Raw genomic sequence first — 18,863 nt, 5'->3', positions numbered from 1 at the left:
ACGCTTCTGACGCTGTCTCTTGTTCAAGAGTGGCTTGACACAAGGAATGCGACAGCTGAAACCCATGTCTTGCATACGTCTGTGCGTGGTGGTTCTTGAAGCACTGACTCCAGCTGCAGTCCACTCTTTGTGAATCTCCCCCACATTTTTGAATGGGTTTTGTTTCACAATCCTCTCCAGGGTGCGGTTATCCTTATTGCTTGTACACTTTTTTCTACCACATCTTGTCCTTCCCTTCGCCCCTCTATTAATGTGCTTGGACACAGAGCTCTGTGAACAGCCAGCCTCTTTAGCAATGACCTTTTGTGTCTTGCCCTCCTTGTGCAAGGTGTCAATGGCCGTCTTTTGGACAACTGTCAAGTCAGCAGTCTTCCCCGTGATTGTGTAGCCTACAGAACTAGACTGAGATTTTTGCAGGTGTTTTGAGTTAATTAGCTGATTAGAGTGTGGCACCAGGGGTCTTCAATATCGAACATTTTCGCAATATTCTAATTTTCTGAGATATAGAATTTGGGACTTTCATTAGTTGTCAGTTATAATCATCAAAATTAAAGGAAATAAACATTTGTAATATATCAGTCTGTGTGTAATGAATGAATCTAATATACAAGTTTCACTTTTTGAATGGTATTACTGAAATAAATCAACTTTTTCATGATATTCTAATTTTATGACCAGCACCTGTATATTAAAAAAAAAAAAAAAAAACTTTCCCATGACCTCCCAGGGTTCAGAGTTGTATTGTGACCACAAAGTTTTAATACAAATCGACCCATTGGACACAAAAGTGCCTTCGGTTGAAGAAACATCAATTCAGAGCGCAGTGAATTAAGCATGTTTAAACTGACAAATGCTCAAAATGGATCCAGATCTTTAATACACAGCGTTTGTGGCTGTGTCTGGGAAAAGGAAAGCATTAAAGAGATTGATGGGCCTCAGGGCTTAGAGAGAGAGAGTCTCAAGCTGGTGGCCATGACACTCAAGATGCAGAGCGGCCACAGAGCAGCGGCCGTCACCCTGCCCAAAGACTCACCATTCCTAATTTATGAGGGCTCTACCAAGCCTCAATAATTCATACACCCAGCTCCACACAGTGATCACTGAAGCACAGACCGCCTTTCACATAAGACCAAAAAAAACCCCCAAAAAACCCCATTCTCTTTCAGACAAGGTTTGCTTCTCCATTATGAGATTCTTTATTTCGGCAGCAGTGGGACTATATTTGGTACTGCATATGAATCATCTGACGCACAAATAGCTGAAAGACAAAAAAGCATTCCCGGCATTCACAAAACTGCCAACCCAAGCAAACAACTGTTAATATATCAGGGGTTACTGCAAAATTCTGATGCATTATGATTCAAAACCAAAGTAAAAAAACTAATGTACTGATGATACAGTAGGTCAAACCTACCAAAATGTAGCTATTTGTTATCCTTTTGTTGTGATAATTAAAAAACACCACAATGAATTCACCAAGAATGCTCTGACACATAATGCTATTTAGTGGCGTCCCTAAAAAGTAGGCCTAACCGAAGTGAATATTTGCAAAGGATGTCATAAAAAATGTATTAGTTTAGCTCTAGGGCTCCATATTCTATATTTGGCACCATTATGGGAGACAATATTGGTGGACGGATGAGAGACAATCGATTGTACCCTGAGAAAAGGGCTCACAATACACGCTGACACTAATACGGGGAGAGGGCAGCTGGGTTTAACACACTGACACACATACTGATGGTGCATGTGAGCATCTCTATCAACTCTATAAGCTGAGAAAAGAAACTGAATGGGATATGCATATATAATGTGTCAGATGTGGGTCAGTGTGCGGCACACTGCTCATATAGATGCATATGTTTAATGTGCCGTACTGAAGTGGTGGCTGGTGCTGGCATCACTTCCTGTGCTACTCTGAGCCTGGGAAACAGCATGGGAACTGTTCCACATTCCTCAGGCGAGTCACGACTGGGGACTGCAAACATGTACAGCTGGAATGTATTGTCATTAGTGCATGGGACCATGTCATTGAGACTACAAGGTATTGACTCAACTGCTCTATTCAGTGAAGCTGCTACGTACCAATGCTATATGGGTGCTGTGAGTGAATGGAAAATTTGATTAGTCCATTAATGGGCCAGACAGTCTAAAGGCATGTCAATGTTTATATAACCATAACCAACCCACATTCTTACAGGCAGGTTCTGTTTGATGGGTTTCTCTGTTGATTAATGCATCTCTTATTAAGTGCCCAACACAATGAGAAAAAAAAATAATAATAATTAAAGGGATAGTTCACACAAAAATGAAAATGTCATTCCAAACCCTTAAGGCCTTCGTTCATCTTCAGAACACAAATTAGAATATTTTTGATGAAATCCGAGAACTTTCTGACCCTTCACAGACAGCAACACAACTGACACGTTCAAGGTCCAGAAAGGTATTAAAGATATTAAAATAGTCCACGTGACATCAGTCATGAATAGGGTTGCAAAAAGGTGCAAAGTTTCCAGTAAATTTCAGAAACATTCCAGAAATTTTGGAAACTTTCCAGGATTTTTTTGTAATCTTCCAGAGATTTGCAACTCTATTCATTAAACCTTAAAACAAAAATAATGACTTTATTTAAAAATGTATTGTCTTCCGTGTCAGTCTTATGAAGAAGCCTGAAGAAATTGTTGAAAAAAGTTATTTTTGTTTTGTTTGCACACAAAACGTATTCTCATAGCTTCATAAAATTACGGTTGAACCACTGCTGTCACATGGACTATTTTAACGATGTCCTTACTATGTTTCTGGGGCCTAGCCTATTCACAATCAATTTAGAATTAGCCTTTTAAGCTTGGGAAAACTGCATAGTCTGCACACAATATCCTTGTAGGCAGTCCAAACAAAACATCACTGTTCACATTAATTTTGCACAGCATGAACAGTGTTTTTACCTCCTAATATATGGTTGCTTGTCCTCCACGGCTGTGTACAATGTGGTAAAATCATTTGCAATGTTGTTTATTTACTCTGCACAGAACAAAATTGTTAATATTAATATTTATTTAGATTTTAGTTTAAAAACTGTAGACATCAAATCTTTGTATCAAAGTCCCTTTTAAAACCTTTTTAAATTGTGGTATGTGATTGCCATCTGCCTTGCTTGGGGTAAGAGAATCAAGTTCTTCAATAGCAATAGTTCAATAGTCTTATAATCATCTGTTTACAATTACCTTTTGTAAATTGTTTCAACCAACCTCAGGAAATGAGTGGTAACAGGAAATGGCCCATATTTGGTCAGAATGGTACTTATTAATTGATTTAATTGAATTAATGGAGCGCTGATTCCAAGTCAACTTTATGTAAAACAGGAGGAAGGGCTAAACTCCTCATTGGCATCAGTATTAACACAACAAAAGGGGTCTTAACAAGCCCTTTCAGCATACATGAAGCACGGTACTATTATGAAGCAGAATATTCAGTGCGTTTGATGATGAACGCTATGCAGATGAGGCCCGGTAACAGCCAGGGATGGTTTTGCGACCAACAATGTGGCCATTTCATCTCTGAAAATTTAGTTTTTTCCACCAGCCTTGATGTAGAATATTAAGCTGCACACTGAATGAATCACTAACTCCTTGATAGCCTTTAGTTCATCAAAACAACTATGAAAAAACAGTCCTGATTAAGAACATCCAGGTGATAGTGATAATGTAAAACAAGGAGCCAAAAAAGAAAGCACAGCATGCCTAAATGAAGTGTACTGCATTGATGCCTCTGCTGATATACAGTCAGGTCCATAAATATTGGGACATCGACACAATTCTAACATTTTTGGCTCTATACACCACCACAATGGATTTCAAATGAAACGAACAAGATGTGCTTTAACTGCAGACTGTCAGCTTTAATTTGAGGGTATTTACATCCAAATCAGGTGAACGGTGTAGGAATTACAACAGTTTGCATATGTGCCTCCCACTTGTTAAGGGACCAAAAGTAATGGGACAATTGGCTTCTCAGCTGTTCCATGGCCAGGTGTGTGTTATTCCCTCATTATCCCAATTACAATGAGCAGATAAAAGGTCCAGAGTTCATTTCAAGTGTGCTATTTGCATCTGGAATCTGTTGCTGTCAACTGTCAAGATGAGATCCAAAGAGCTGTCACTATCAGTGAAGCAAGCCATCATTAGGCTGAAAAAACAAAACAAACCCATCAGAGATAGCAAAAACATTAGGCGTGGCCAAAACAACTGTTTGGAACATTCTTAAAAAGAAGGAACGCACCGGTGAGCTCAGCAACACCAAAAGACCCGGAAGACCACGGAAAACAACTGTGGTGGATGACCGAAGAATTCTTTCCCTGGTGAAGAAAACACCCTTCACAACAGTTGGCCAGATCAAGAACACTCTCCAGGAGGTAGGTGTATGTGTGTCAAAGTCAACAATCAAGAGAAGACTTCACCAGAGTGAATACAGAGGGTTCACCACAAGATGTAAACCATTGGTGAGCCTCAAAAACAGGAAGGTCAGATTAGAGTTTGCCAAACGACATCTAAAAAAGCCTTCACAGTTCTGGAACAACATCCTATGGACAGATGAGATCAAGATCAACTTGTACCAGAGTGATGGGAAGAGAAGAGTATGGAGAAGGAAAGGAACTGCTCATGATCCTAAGCATACCACCTCATCAGTGAAGCATGGTGGTGGTAGTGTCATGGCGTGGGCATGTATGGCTGCCAGTGGAACTGGTTCTCTTGTATTTATTGATGATGTGACTGCTGACAAAAGCAGCAGGATAAATTCTGAAGTGTTTCGGGCAATATTATCTGCTCTTATTCAGCCAAATGCTTCAGAACTCACTGGACGGTGCTTCACAGTGCAGATGGACAATGACCCAAAGCAAAACACTCAACAGTGAATAAAGCCTATTACAACCTTCCTGACGTTGTGCACATTTCCACTTAATTTTACCTCAAGGTCATTAAAAAAAAATCCTTGAATTACAACAAGCCAGTTTTCAAAATCAAATAAAACAGATTTAACCACCCAACACATATTGGTCCTTCCAACTGACAAAGTGACCTAGACTATATTTAAGAACAAAACAATACAAACACAGCAGGTAGGACATTCATACTAGAGCTACACGTGAGATGTGTTATATTAGAGCTATATGGGCTGAACAAGCGCTGTATCAAATGTTGCTACATATATATATATATATATATATATATATATATATATATATATATACACACACATATCTCATCATCATGCTGTGATAATTTAATCATTCTAAAATCCACATCATAATATGATAATGTCATGTGTTATTCTAGTTGTAAAACTGTTTTAGTAACATTTCAGATTATTCTCTCTCAAGATAAATGCAACATGCCTCTTGTATCAAGGGCAAGGCCAGACTGGTATGATGTTGTTCTTGTGGTAGACCTTCCAAAAGATCATTCACACTTGACTAGGCAAAACAAACAGTAGCTATATACGTCATTTGCATCTTAGCTCAGTTCAATTATGGAACATTAAGAGTTTGTTTAGATAAAACACATTTAAAGTGGCATACAACATGTAATCTACAGGAGATATGCAAATGTGCTCTGAGTGACTCATACTGAGCAGTTCTGAGCTCATCTGTCCTTGCAGCTCTCCTGTCATGTTTTCATAGCTAAAGACAATTTTGATATATAGTTGTCAACACAACACTGAAATAGGCAAACTTGCTTTTATTTCAATTTAGATCGTATTTATCTCACTACCTTCATGTGGAGAAGCTTGATTTTTTTAATGCACTCGACTAAACCATCTTTTGGTCATTTTTAGGTTACGGCCAAAAAAAAAGAAAGAAGGTTATTAAGGCTGAAATCATTGACCAAAACGGCGCTTCTCTGATGATGTGTTTTGACTGTGTCATATTTAATGCATATGGATAAGCTACAACAAGTAAACATGTTAGCAGTGTAGACACCTGAGCAAAAATGATACTAGAGTAGCTATATGTAAAATTAGTTTGGCTGAAATATTGAGTGGATGCTCGTTGACAAAAAATCTTTATTATGACAGGTTTATCATCTGTGAACACAACAACCTGAACAACATACTAAGTTCAGTTACTCAAAATTCTTTATCGAAACCTGTTTTTTGGTTTTGGTTTTTAATTATGGCAATTTTAAATTTGGTTTTTGTGTTTCTGAATAATTGATTTTGTTGCATCACTACTAAACGGCAAAAAGTTTGAGGCAAAAACTTTTTGATCGAGAACAGCTGTGAGCTCTCATTAAACTTAACTACAACTTTATTTGTCCACTAAGCAACTGAGGAAAGAACAGCAATCCTGTAATGACTCCCCTGAAGACCATTACTTAGATAATGCAGTCTGTGTGGACAGGAGTCCTGATCTCAGCCAATCATTTAATGGAGAACAATCATCCTCTATCCACCATTTCTGAGTCCACTATGTCTGTGTGCAACACCTGCCAGTGCCACTTTAATACAGTTTTCTTTCATTATGAGTTATGAATTTCTTGAGCTTGCATGACTTCTAAAGTGCTGTAAAACGAGATCAATGTTATTATGATTACTTGATAAAAAGATTTTCAATGTGCTCTCAATCTTTAGCATTCAACTATATAAAGTTAAAAGAACATGTTGTGCATTTACAGGTATAATGTCAGTATATTAAAAAAAAAAGTTCAGTCATTGAAATGCAGAACCTCTGAGAGTGCCAGCTGGTCTCCATCTGTAATGGCAAATACTGGCATATTTCCAGTCATCTTCACCCCATAATGGGTCTTAAGAGTGAAGACAGTCACCCAGAAACCAATAACATGCTTCTGCTGCCCCCATCTCAATCTCTATTGACTTTTAATGATCATATATATGTATTTAGTATTCAGAGATCCTGCACTTATGAATAAATAAGAAAAAAGAAAAGAAAAACAAACAAACAAACAGTAAAACTGCTGCTTTCATTGCCCAACATAAAGTATCCTGTGAAATTAAAGCCGAGGCTTAGACTCACAGAAACTGAATAACTGAAGGACGCTTGCAGGATGGGACAACCTCGCTCAAAAATCATAAATGAAAACTCGAGTCCATTCATTCAGCCTACGCTGTTAATGAACTAAACGCCGTGAATCACATTCACAACCGACTCATTCAAATCTAGATACAGGACCAATGACAGTAGATGCTCATACTTACATTCCGCGAGAGTCACTCGTTTCATCCAAACACGATTCTGCCGGTTACACATGCTGCTCGTGAATGAACCGGCTAGCGACGACCCCCAAGTAGGCTGCGACCTCACATTCTGTCTGTGAATGGAAATCCAAGTACACTATTTTTTTCAAAACACGTAGATGACAAAAAAAATGCACTTTTGTGCTACTCTGTAATCAAAGGGGAGACTATTGCGCTGATATGGAATTAATTTGTTTAATATAATGTAAAATAATGATTATTTTATTATTAAAGTTATTAATTTACTATAGGTTCTTATGAAATTACTAGCTTTTAACATACCTTAATATATATATTTTTAGACTTAATCTGGTTCAGTGTTTCATAATTTTTCATATTTTTTGTGTTGCTACTGAAAAGCGACAAGTATTTCTGTTGTTATTTTAAAAAAATATATGAAAAAAAAAGTCAATTTTCTTCAAAAGCACTAGAGGGCACCCTTGGGTTGGGGTTAAAAATGGACACTTCCGTCTGACGTTGCGTCTGCGTTGACTGACAATTTTCTTAGCCAATTACAGTGAAGAAGAGCTCCAATGAGGCGTGACCAAGTCCACAAATACAGCCATTCACAGTGTAGCAGGCGCAAGCAACGGGTCCAGACTCCAGAAGTGAGGTGTCCATTTCTGCCGTAGATGGTATCGAACCAAGCAGAAAGTTAAAAAGTGGTAACATATGATAACAAAATTGTGATTAGAATGAATGGAGCAGCATATTCAAACTTTGACAATCAAGAACACGTTCTCAAACTAGGCGAAACATTTGAGAAACAACCTAAAAGTGCATTCCACACGGTACGATGTAAGTGGCATCTTTTACATTATTATCTCTGTATTAGCATATTTATATAAACGCATAAAGAAATTATATTTTGAAAAAAAAGAACCTGATTTTTACGCTGGTACTGAAACCATAAGTTGTTTTCAAACAATGTGCACAGGCATATGAGAAGGCAGCTATTTCCTTTTCCACCTTGCTGGCTAGCTCAGCTTTTTAATGTTATTTGGGAATAATCAAAAAAGCATCTGTCTTTGTGTTTATAATGGAATCCTACCTAAACGAACACCATTTTCTATCCTCTGAAAAGCTGTGGTTTAAAATGAATTCTTGGAGAACATTTAATTCATGAGAAAGTATTGACTTTCCATTACAATAGGAAGCACGCGCCCTCTGTAGGTTCTGCATTGGCACTACACTACTTCTGATGTCAGCAATGGCACACGTGGTTTTAATGAAATATGAATGTTTGCTTTCTGGTCATAGATGATTTCAAACCAGCCTCCATAGACACTACATGTGAGGGGGAGCTGGAAGTGGGCAAAGGAGAGCAAGTTACAGTCACACTACCGAACTTGGAGGTAGGTTCAGTAACCTTATATTTCCACAAAAAAAAAATCTTGTATGTACCATAACATGGATGATTAAGCTTAATCTTCTTTCAATCTTTGCAGGGATCCACGGCACCTGTTACTGTATTTAAGGGTTCCAAAAGGCCTTATATGAAAGAATGTGTTCTCATCGTTAACCATGACACAGGAGAGTATCGTCTGGAGAAACTCAGCAGCAACATTGCAGTCAAGAAGACCAGGTATAATACTTTTGTATTCCAAGTCATTTATCATTTATTTCATTATATACTCCTTTATTGCATTTAAGTAAACAAATGGTCATATTTCCATTTCCTTACAGGGCTGAGGGAAGCAGTAAGATTCAGTCACGGCTGGAGCAACAAACCAGCAGGCTTAGTCAGCAGATGAAGACCAGCAGTGGAAACAAGGCTCCATCCAGCACCAAGAGCTCTCCTCCTAAGGACAAAATGTCTCCATCATCTCCCATGGATGATATTGAGCGAGGTAGTATGTCTTGACAGTATCTGAAATCCCTGAAACCAGGGTTTTAATCAGCTCAGTCAGTATAATCAGCAGGACACCAGCTTGATTAGAGAGCCATAATCTAAAAACATATATGGAAATTGTAAAATAGACAAAAGTACATTACTGTTCAAAAGTTTAGGGACAGTATAATAAATGAATACTTTTATTTTGCTAGAACACATTAAATTGATCAAAAATGACAGTAAAGACTTTTACAAAAAAGTAAATGCTGTCATTTCAAACTTTTTATTCATAAAAGTATTGTTATTATAACTTAAGGTTACTTGCATGTATTTATGCATACCTTATTGTTGTTATAATAGTAAGTACATGTAAGGTGTAACAAGGACACCGTAAAATAAAGTGTTAGCAATTTTTAAAATCATTTCAGTTATTTTAAATTGTAATAATATTTCATAATAGTACTATTTTTACTATATTGATCAAATAAATGCAGCCTTTGTGAGCATAAGAGACTTCTTTTAAAAAAAACATTAAAATCTTACTGACCCAAACCCCTTGAACAGTAGTGTACAAGCATGTGTACTGGAATTCTTTAGGCAATCCTTCTTGTTTTATGTGTTTGCGTAGAGCTGATGGCTGAGGCGCGTGTCATGGATCAGATGAGCAGTGGAGACAGCTCCTCAGATTCCCACAGTTCCTCCTCCAGTAGCGGGGACAGCTCCAGCAGCAGTGACTCAGAGGATGAGGGTCGCCCCCCGCATAATGTGGCCCCAGCTCCCCCTCAGAGCACCTCTGCCCTCAGCACATCTCAAAGCCGTGTGGAGGAAAGCAGCGGGCATTTCATGAACACACTCAGTGAGTTTCAGGGCTTCTGGGTGATTTTGTATGCTCTGTCACACTGTTTTGTGTGTCTAATATGCTAATGATTCGATTTTTGTTTCAGAAAATGATCTCCAGTTGAGTGAGTCTGGGAGTGAAAGTGACTAACTGCAAAGACGTGTGGGACACCTGATGATGAAAGAGGATCAAGTGTTCAGGAAGCACATTCTCTAGTTAAAACTTTGTGATACCTGAATCCAAATCCCTGTCAACTTCTCAGTTATGAATTTTTTTCTTTCCCCCAGTTTCTTAGTAATACTTGCATCAGCACAAGCTGTGCCAATGGACATATAGCTGGGGGGGGTTTGCTGTATTAGTAAATTAAGAAAAAGTATTTATTTTGTTGAGAATGCTACTGCATGGATGTTACTTTTATAGGAATGTCCTATAATTGCTTCCTCAGAGGTTTTAGAATTATATCTGTTTGTGAAATAGCTGGTTAGAAAGATCACCATGGTCTTCTTTTCTTCTCTATAGTTTTTGAGACTTGAGCACAAGTGATTTTAGTAGCATTTTATAAGGAGTCTTAAGGAGCACCAGTGCATTTAAGGTGCCAAGCTCAATCTCAGATATTTATGCATTACCTGACCTGCAATACTTGAATTTATCTCTTTCGCTGATTCAGAGAATTTGTTTATAACAAACTGCCTTGTATATAAGGTGTATTTTGACTATCCATCCCATTCTCTTACACTGAAGTACACCCTTTTTTTTTTTTTTTTTTTTTTTTTTAATTCCTGCTTGGATTCCCTAAAATATTATCTCCATTTAGAGGTAGAAGTCTCTGTGTTGTGTATGTTTTACTGTACGCTTCTGGAAGGCACAAAAGCAACACTCTTAACTCTTAAAGGATGTCCTTAGCCAACCCTTCTTGAGCACTAATTGCAAAATATGATGTGCCGTTATTATAGCAGGGTTGACCGATGTGGTTAAATGTAGTTCTGTGGGAGGTTTGATCATTAAAATTGTGTGTAGACTAAAAAAAATTTGTTTTGTGATGTTTATTTGTTGATCATTTTATTGTCTCAACATAGCAGAACATCAATATATTGCATCATCTGAGCTGCAAAGTATGTTAGCAGAGCTTCAAGTTAAGGCATGATTAACTTTATCCAAGTCTGATTGAGTAATTGAGAGACTGGAATCATTGCTCTAATTATATTGAGAGTTTCAACATAAATCTTTTTGAACATTATGCAGTGACATGCATTTTTTACAAGACATGCAGCTTTTCTGTGAAGACTCGAGAGACTTTGACAAGCATTGGGTTGTTTCTGAAGCAAAGATGTTGAAATGGTCTTATTACTATGGCTCTGAGCAAGTGTGTATGCACATTCTTTTTTTTTAATTTTGTGTTTGTACTTACCTACTTATCTTTTTTGTGCAATGTATGGAGACATGAAGTTGTTCATTTTTAACACCATTACAAAAATTGTCATAGCAAAATGCCTACAAATGCTATTAGTGTGTTAATAAAAGTTAATAATAAAATAAAAGTTATTAGTGTGCCATATGACCATGGATACTTGATATCATTTGTCATCGTCATCAAAATACGTCTTAGAAGATTTTCTTAGCTTTCTTTTCCAAAACACTGTTAGATGTTTATAAAAAGTTATAAAAACCAGGTAAAATCTATCCACATTTCACTTGCCATGAGACATTTGTTCATTCATGTGTTGAATTTTTACATCATTTAATTTATTTTAAAAGGTCTTTCTGTAGCAACACCAAAAAAGGCCAATGCCTTTAACACATGAAATGAATACATAGAGTAAAATATCTAGTTTGACCATGGTGAATTCAATAGATGAAATGAAAAGCAGTTTGAAAACATCTAGAGTTCTTGTTGTAACCAAAAGGACGCATGAAATTGATCAAAAGTGAAGTCTTTTACATACTATGTTGCACAATATATTCCTATTTCAAATAATACTATTCTTTTGAACATTCTATTCCAAATCTGCATATTAGAACGATCTCTGAAGGATTATGTGACACCGAAGACGTCAAATAAATACAGCATTGATGGGCATTAGAGACTTTTTACAAAAATATTCAAGTCTTTACAGATCCCATCCCAAGCTTTTGGTTGTGTACATTCGCTTGAAATGACTGTAATACACCGCAAGATTACATACTTGCATTGTAGATTATTATGATTTTATAGTTGTCACAGTTGTATTTTGGCAGAAACAATGGTTGCCTTGATGGTAAATGTTTGTAATGGTAGTCGAGGTAATTGCCCTCGATAACGCGAGTTTACTCAAGTTCATTTGCAGGGGAGTCGCTTTTGGCACAGACTGCCATTACAAGGAAGCACTGTGCTGTGGACTGCGAGATTAACGTTAGACATGTTTTCCAATTCAATGCTGAGAACTGGATTATTTTTATGCAAGCAGGACTACGGAGGAATAAAATGCCTCACATCGGTATTCTGCACTCGGACAACCATAATAGGTGGTGATAAACAAAAAACCATGGACGACTTGGATGGTCCTAGCTTTCTGACATCATTATACTGGCTCTTTGGGAAAGGTTATTTTCAAACGACACATCAAATGCAGGTAAAGATTCATAAGAAGGGTCAGGGTAGAACATTTTTAATCTCCAAATGATTGTCTTCATTCCTGCCTGGACAGTTATGTTGGGTTTTTATATATTTGTATATTAAACAGCACCCTAAAGGGCACATGAATCTTTATTTAAACAAAAATGTGTAATTAATGCAGATAGAGCACAGCAAAATCTATGGCCCCCTTTGGAAGTCCAAATATGGACCGCTGGTTGTTGTTAATGTGGCCAATGCAGACCTCATAGAACAAGTTCTACGGCAAGAGGGTCGCCATCCCATCCGTACTGACATGCCCCACTGGAGAGGCTACCGAAAACTCCGGAATCATGCCTATGGACCCCTCACGGAGTAAGTAACACTGGAGACCCTAGTATTATTGGCAAAGCATTCATCTGTTATTTAAATTAAACCTAATTAAAAAAAAAAAAAAAATGCTAAACCCATTTTAGTGGGAATATAGGGAATTGTTTTTGAGATCTTACAGTGAACGATGAAATTGCATTGAAATCTGTGTAAAGGATGACAACTGGGGCAGACGATAAATGCAAGTGTTAGTGGGAAAACTGGATTTGAGGAACCATAACAACCTCCAAACATAAATGAAAAAAACGAGGTCAACTATAGACTGACCATGAGAACACTGCATGAATTTGATCAGTTTTACCACATACGCAATGTTCAGAACATATTTTGAATATAAAATGTCCACTCTTTTATGTTAGCAAATTAGCATGCAAAGATGTATGAGAATGTTGTGATGACAGAAATGACAGTATTGTCACGTTTCAGAATGGGAGCGGAGTGGCAGCGCATTAGAAGCATCCTGAATCCTCGCATGCTGAAGCCCAAACACGTGTCCTCCTACACCAGTGCCATTAATGGTGTGGTGAGCGACTTTATTGAGAAGGTGGCAAAGCTTAGGACAACAAAGGGCAATGACCTTTTGGTTTATGATGTGGCAGGGGAACTGTACAAGTTTGCCTTTGAAGGTAGGCTATAACATATTGAGTAATTTAAAGGTCAAGATATTGAATTAGGCCATAGAGTTATTCCCAGGCATTCATATTAGCAGTTTTAATGATTCAGGTGAGTACAAAGGGTCAATGCCACATATGCATGCAATAGATAACAGAGGACATCCTACAAAGAGCATTGGCCTTGACAAGTTCATAGCTTCTAGTCATCTGCAGTTGACTTTATTTCAACTAGTCTACCTTTCAAATAGACCAGGGTCATAAAAATGCCTGGAAAACAACTATGCTCTAATATATATAGCCTTAAAGATAAAATTGTGTATATATTGCATTATTTGTAATGCAATAATGTGTAATTTTGATTTGAAGTGTAGTTTTTATTATCGCACGCACACACACACACACACACACAACACTATATATATATATATATTTTTTTTTTGTCTTTGCTTCATTAGGAATATGCTCAGTGTTGTTTGAAACTCGTATGGGGTGTCTGAATGATGTGGTTCCTGAAGAAACACAGAAGTTTATCTTCTCTGTTGGGGAAATGTTCCGTCTTTCTCCCATCGTGATCCTGTTCCCCAAATCTCTCTGGCCCTACATGCCTTTTTGGAAGCATTTTGTGGCTGTTTGGGACCATTTGTTCAAAGTTGGTAAGTCTTTTATTATTATTATTATTGTCATGTTTAAAAGATATAAAAAAAATAATAATTATTGTTATGAATAAAAATGTTTTTATTGTCATGTTTATTTGCACAACTGTTCAAAAGTTTGGGATTGGTAAATTTAAACAAAAAGAAAAATAAATTAATATTTGTATTCAGCAAAGATACATTATATCAAAAGTGACAGTAAAGACATTTATAATGTTGCAAAAGATTTCTATTTGAAATAAATGCTGTTCTTTTTAACTTTCTATTCATCAAAGAAACCTGAAAAAATCACTTGTTAATACATTCCACAAAAATATTAAGCAGCACAAATGTTTTCAACATTGATGATATTAATAAGAAAAGATTCTTGAGCCCCAAATAAGGATATTAGAATGATTTCTGAAGGATGACGTGACACTGAAGATCGGAGTAATGGCTGCTGAAAATTCAGCTTTGTCAACACAGGAATAAATTACATTTTAAAATATATATTCTAATATATTGGTATATTAAAATAGAAAAAATATTAGTAATATTAATATGAATAATTATATAAATATAAATAATCATCTAAAATATATTTAAACAGAAAATAGTGTAATAATATTTCACAAAGTTACTGTTTTAATTGCATTTTATCAAATAATGGCAGTCTACAGTACACTATATTGCCAAAAGACTGTGGCAACAAAGATGGAAACATAATTCACGTATTTAAAAACTGTATTTCCATCTCTGTTGCAACAGTTTTGAAAGTGTCTAAAATGACTGTACCCATACACAAGTCATTGGTGTTTGGTGATGAGTTTTCGGCTCAAGGTCTGCATTTAAAGTCACACCAGAGGTGTTCAGCTGAGATTAGGACTTTGCTTTTACAGACCAGTCAAGTTCTTCCACACTGACTGAATCAATCATTTCTTTTTGAACCTTGCCTTATACACAGAGGCACTGTCATGTTAGAATACAAAAGGGTTCTGTCCAAACTGTTGCAATAAAATTGGAAGCACACAATTCCCTAGAATATCATTAAACATATGCTTATCATATCATATGCTTAAACATTAAGATTTGTACTCATGGAAAAGACTAAAGTAGTCAAACCTGTTCATTAGAAGGGGGTGACTCAATACTTTTGGGAATATATGTGAGAATAAGAGACTTATTTCAGTAAACAATCCTCCAAACATTTGAACAGTAGTGTAGAGTGTCTCTATTCAAACTATATTCATTACGTAACAATCACGACTCAACGACTCAAACATGACTCCCATGGGAGGGCCCAGGGGAGTTAAAATTACACCAAGCACAGGCTGAGCCACCCGGTCAACCATGGCCTGGGTGTCGTCCTGAAGTAGACACTTAGTGCCCATAATATGGACCTTCCAAGAGAAGGAGGGCCTTGAGCAGAGATGGTCAAGGAATCCCAGAGATAGCTTATCTAGCCGTAACGGCGAATTTTAACAGAATGCTAGTCATCTTCAAATATGCTGTTTATTTATTTTTTTTGCACAGCGGATGAACTAGTGCAAGAGAAGATGGCAGAGATTCAGGAAAAGGTGAAACAAGGGCAGCCAGTGGAGGGCGAGTATCTCACGCACCTCCTGATCAGTGAACAGATGTCCTTCACTGAGGTTTTGGGAAGTATTACAGAGCTTCTGCTGGCAGGAGTCGACACTGTAAGTATCTTCACTCTTTAAGGATTCAATGCATAACTTATCTTGCCATATACAACATTTGATTTAAAACCAAGAGAAATAAATAAGCAATAAATATCACTTGTATTTGCAACGTATTTGAGATTCTGTATTTTTGATGCATGCTCATTTTAGACATCAAACACTATTTCCTGGGCGCTTTATCACTTGGCACGGGAGCCAGAGATCCAGCAGAAGCTGTATGAGGAGGTTATCAGTGTCTGCCCGGGTGGCAAAGTCCCCTGCAGTGAAGACATCACCAGGATGCCATTGCTAAAGGCCATTGTTAGAGAGACTCTTCGGTATAGTATCTTCTGTATCTCTCAGTTATACTGTGTTATAAACATATTTAAAGGAGTAGTTCACTCAAAAATGAAAAGTTGCTTAAAATGCACTCATCCTCAGGCTGTCGAAGATTTAGATGAGTTTGTTTCTTCATCGGAACAGGTTTTGGATCCTGAGCAGTGAATGGGTGCCATCAGAGTCCAAACAGCTGATAAAAGCATAACAAGAAATCAACACAGCTCTAGTCAATCAGTGGAGAAATTGAAGAAAGCAGTATTATGAATAAAGGACTCATATTTTAGCTTGAAGCAGTGGTCTTAATTATGTATTTGCTTATTACTAATTTTCACTTCACATAACATTAATTCATGGGCGGGAGTCGTATGGATTACTTGTGGATTAATGTGATGTTTTTATCAGCTGTTTGGACTTTCATTCTGACGGCACCCATTCACTGCAGAGGATCCACTGGTGAGCAAGTAATGCAATGCTAAATGTCTGAAAATACTGTATGTTCTGATGAAGAAATAAACTCGTCTACAGTTTGAATGGCCTGAGGGTGAGTACATTTTTAGCAAATATACATTTTTGGGTTAACTATTTCATTAAAAGCGTGTCAAAGTAATGAAAACAGTGTTGTGTCAGCTTGCTAAATCAATCCTCCAAACGTGTTCTCTCAGTTTATATCCGGTGGTTCCTGGGAATGCTCGTGTCATTGCTGAAAGAGAAATAGTGGTGGGTGGCCACCTCTTCCCTAAAAATGTAAGCTGAACTACAAACTGCCATTCAAGAAACGAATACAGCTGGAATCTGATGTGCATTCAATTTGGTACCAGTAAATAGATGTCCAAACTGATCAGCACTGTGTATTCTGTGTTTTCCAGACTCTTTTCCACCTCTGTCACTTTGCAGTGTCCTACGATGAGAAGGTGTTTCCCAATCCTTCTGCCTTCCTCCCTCAGCGCTGGATCCGGGGGGAGAAGCAGTTAAACCAGCATCCCTTTGGGTCTGTGCCGTTTGGCTTTGGCATCCGTGCATGCCTGGGCCGCAGAGTGGCTGAACTGGAGATGTACCTCCTCTTGTCCCGGGTAAGAAAACATTTCACAGATGTTTCTGTTCCGCAATGAAAAGAAGTTCTTGTGCTTCACAGATTTTTGGTTCTATAAACTGTACAGTGAGGCTCAGAAGTCTGAGGAAAATCTGGATTCAGGTTCTGATTTTAAATATACACAAATAAACAGAAATTTTGATGAGTTTAAATGGTATAAAACAAAGAAATGCACTTTTAGGTCATTCCATGAATGTTGAACCCATCCGTGTCACCAATGACTCTCCATACCCAGTTTAGCTGATCATATTGTGTGTTAGTTTTGGATCCTTGCCTAATCTTCAGTCCTTCACCTTCAGTCCTTCCAACCTGCTATTACAGAGATAGTTCTGCTTATCAATGAGTAACTAAGATTAATCTATTCATCATGTTTCCTGTGATAAACTTGAATAAACCTTGCATGTTAAGGTCAACATGCCTTGATGTTTTGTTTAACCTTTTGCAGTTAATTAATCATTATGAAGTGCATCCAGACCCTTCAGGAAGGACTGTGAAGCCGATCACACGAACTCTGCTGGTCCCTGCCACATCCATTGACCTGCAGTTTATTGATAGGCACAAGGAGCCAGTCAAAGCAAATGCTTCTGTATAAATAACTGCTCTTCTCATAGCAGTTTGCTTCTAGATTATGTTGTTTACATATTTGATATGAATTGAACAATATAGCTACAATGCGTAGCCCTGTGGACACAAAGTGCATTGCTTGACTGTTGCCTTTTTAAGGCATTTTTATTAATAACGCTTACAATAACACTTATTTTACTGTTATAAATACCTATTATATAGTATACTGTAAATTTACTCATTTTTGACATTACATTGGATAAATAGTTTTGTTTTATTTACATGTGAATTAATGTGTCAGCTGTGAGGATTTTTAGATCTTTTACAAATAATGTCAACTTATTATTTTCTTTTGTGAATGCACCTTCATTTGAATTGTTTTTTATTTTTATTTTTAGAAGAAACGAATCTTGCACTTTAACATATCTATTTTCAGATTACATTGTCCTTGTTGGTGAGAATATAGTAAGAATAATATTGATAATAATTGACCACGTTGCAACACCTGCCCACAGTTTCCATGAAATCCTTCTCTCTAGTTCAGTTTCAAAATAAACGCAAACTCCAATGATGCCCCCATGTGGATTGTAAATGCAATAAATTGAAATATTCCAGCCTTTATATATTTTTCTTTTTGTTCCACTTTTATGTTAACAAAAAATCAGAGTTTGACACTTTAGGCCTTGGCTAAGAGCTGATTAAATTAAATTCATGTGATAAAAACAATCTATAAGAAAGTTAATATGGAATTTTCATGATTTTTAAAATGTTTTCCTTTTTTCTATCCCAACCTTTAAAATAAATTCACCATGAAATAGATGTTGCAAGCCTGACACCCAGTTGCAATCTCCTTCTCTAAAAGTTTATTTTGCAGATGATTCGCCTTTTGATTTCTTAATCTTTCAATAAAATAAAAAAAATATATGTATATATTTTTTAGCATACTGCTATTTATAGAGTATTTTCATATTTTCCCAATTTACCTGAGTTTCCAATTATATCCAGCAGATGGTAGTGTTGGATCAAACTAAATGCACTAGAA

The 18,863-nt window shown here is 37.0% G+C and overlaps 3 protein-coding genes across 3 annotated transcripts in view; 2 read left to right on the top strand and 1 right to left on the bottom strand.

Annotated features, from left to right (window-relative positions):
* The window catches only part of LOC306876639 (uncharacterized protein), a 55,643-nt gene extending 48,351 nt beyond the window's left edge, over positions 1-7,292 (bottom strand). The window contains exon 1 of the mRNA XM_079427969.1: positions 7,213-7,292. The gene's annotated coding sequence lies outside the window, so the exon portion shown is untranslated. The remainder of the gene's footprint in view (positions 1-7,212) is intronic.
* A 529-nt stretch (positions 7,293-7,821) lies between these two features.
* On the top strand, positions 7,822-11,477 carry LOC306876798 (ELL-associated factor 2-like). The gene is made up of 6 exons (XM_079428208.1): positions 7,822-8,049; positions 8,512-8,606; positions 8,700-8,836; positions 8,938-9,101; positions 9,714-9,941; positions 10,030-11,477. The coding sequence occupies exons 1-6, from the start codon at positions 7,947-7,949 to the stop codon at positions 10,071-10,073; spliced, it is 771 nt and encodes a 256-aa protein (XP_079284334.1). The 5' UTR covers positions 7,822-7,946; the 3' UTR covers positions 10,074-11,477.
* Positions 11,478-12,251: 774 nt separating this feature from the next.
* LOC306877009 (sterol 26-hydroxylase, mitochondrial-like) lies at positions 12,252-18,552 on the top strand. Its single transcript, XM_079428518.1, has 9 exons — positions 12,252-12,532; positions 12,698-12,888; positions 13,330-13,529; positions 13,973-14,170; positions 15,683-15,846; positions 16,000-16,166; positions 16,830-16,911; positions 17,034-17,237; positions 17,703-18,552. Exons 1-9 carry the CDS (start codon positions 12,320-12,322, stop codon positions 17,847-17,849), a joined length of 1,566 nt encoding a protein of 521 aa, XP_079284644.1. The 5' UTR covers positions 12,252-12,319; the 3' UTR covers positions 17,850-18,552.
* Positions 18,553-18,863: the final 311 nt, after the last annotated feature.

The sequence above is a fragment of the Barbus barbus genome (genome assembly GCF_936440315.1).
Source record: "Barbus barbus genome assembly, chromosome: 11".
NCBI classification, from domain to species: domain Eukaryota; kingdom Metazoa; phylum Chordata; class Actinopteri; order Cypriniformes; family Cyprinidae; genus Barbus; species Barbus barbus.
This window is presented reverse-complemented; position numbering and strand designations above follow the sequence as displayed.

Coding starts and splice junctions, on each gene's coding strand:
- LOC306876798 (XM_079428208.1), top strand. CDS start 7,947: ATGAATGGAGCAGCATATTCAAACTTTGACAATCAAGAACACGTTCTC. Junction 8,050..8,511: donor TGCATTCCACACGGTACGAT/GTAAGTGGCATC, acceptor TTCTGGTCATAG/ATGATTTCAAACCAGCCTCC. Junction 8,837..8,937: donor ATTGCAGTCAAGAAGACCAG/GTATAATACTTT, acceptor ATTTCCTTACAG/GGCTGAGGGAAGCAGTAAGA.
- LOC306877009 (XM_079428518.1), top strand. CDS start 12,320: ATGTTTTCCAATTCAATGCTGAGAACTGGATTATTTTTATGCAAGCAG. Junction 12,533..12,697: donor AAACGACACATCAAATGCAG/GTAAAGATTCAT, acceptor TAATTAATGCAG/ATAGAGCACAGCAAAATCTA. Junction 16,167..16,829: donor ATTGTTAGAGAGACTCTTCG/GTATAGTATCTT, acceptor GTGTTCTCTCAG/TTTATATCCGGTGGTTCCTG.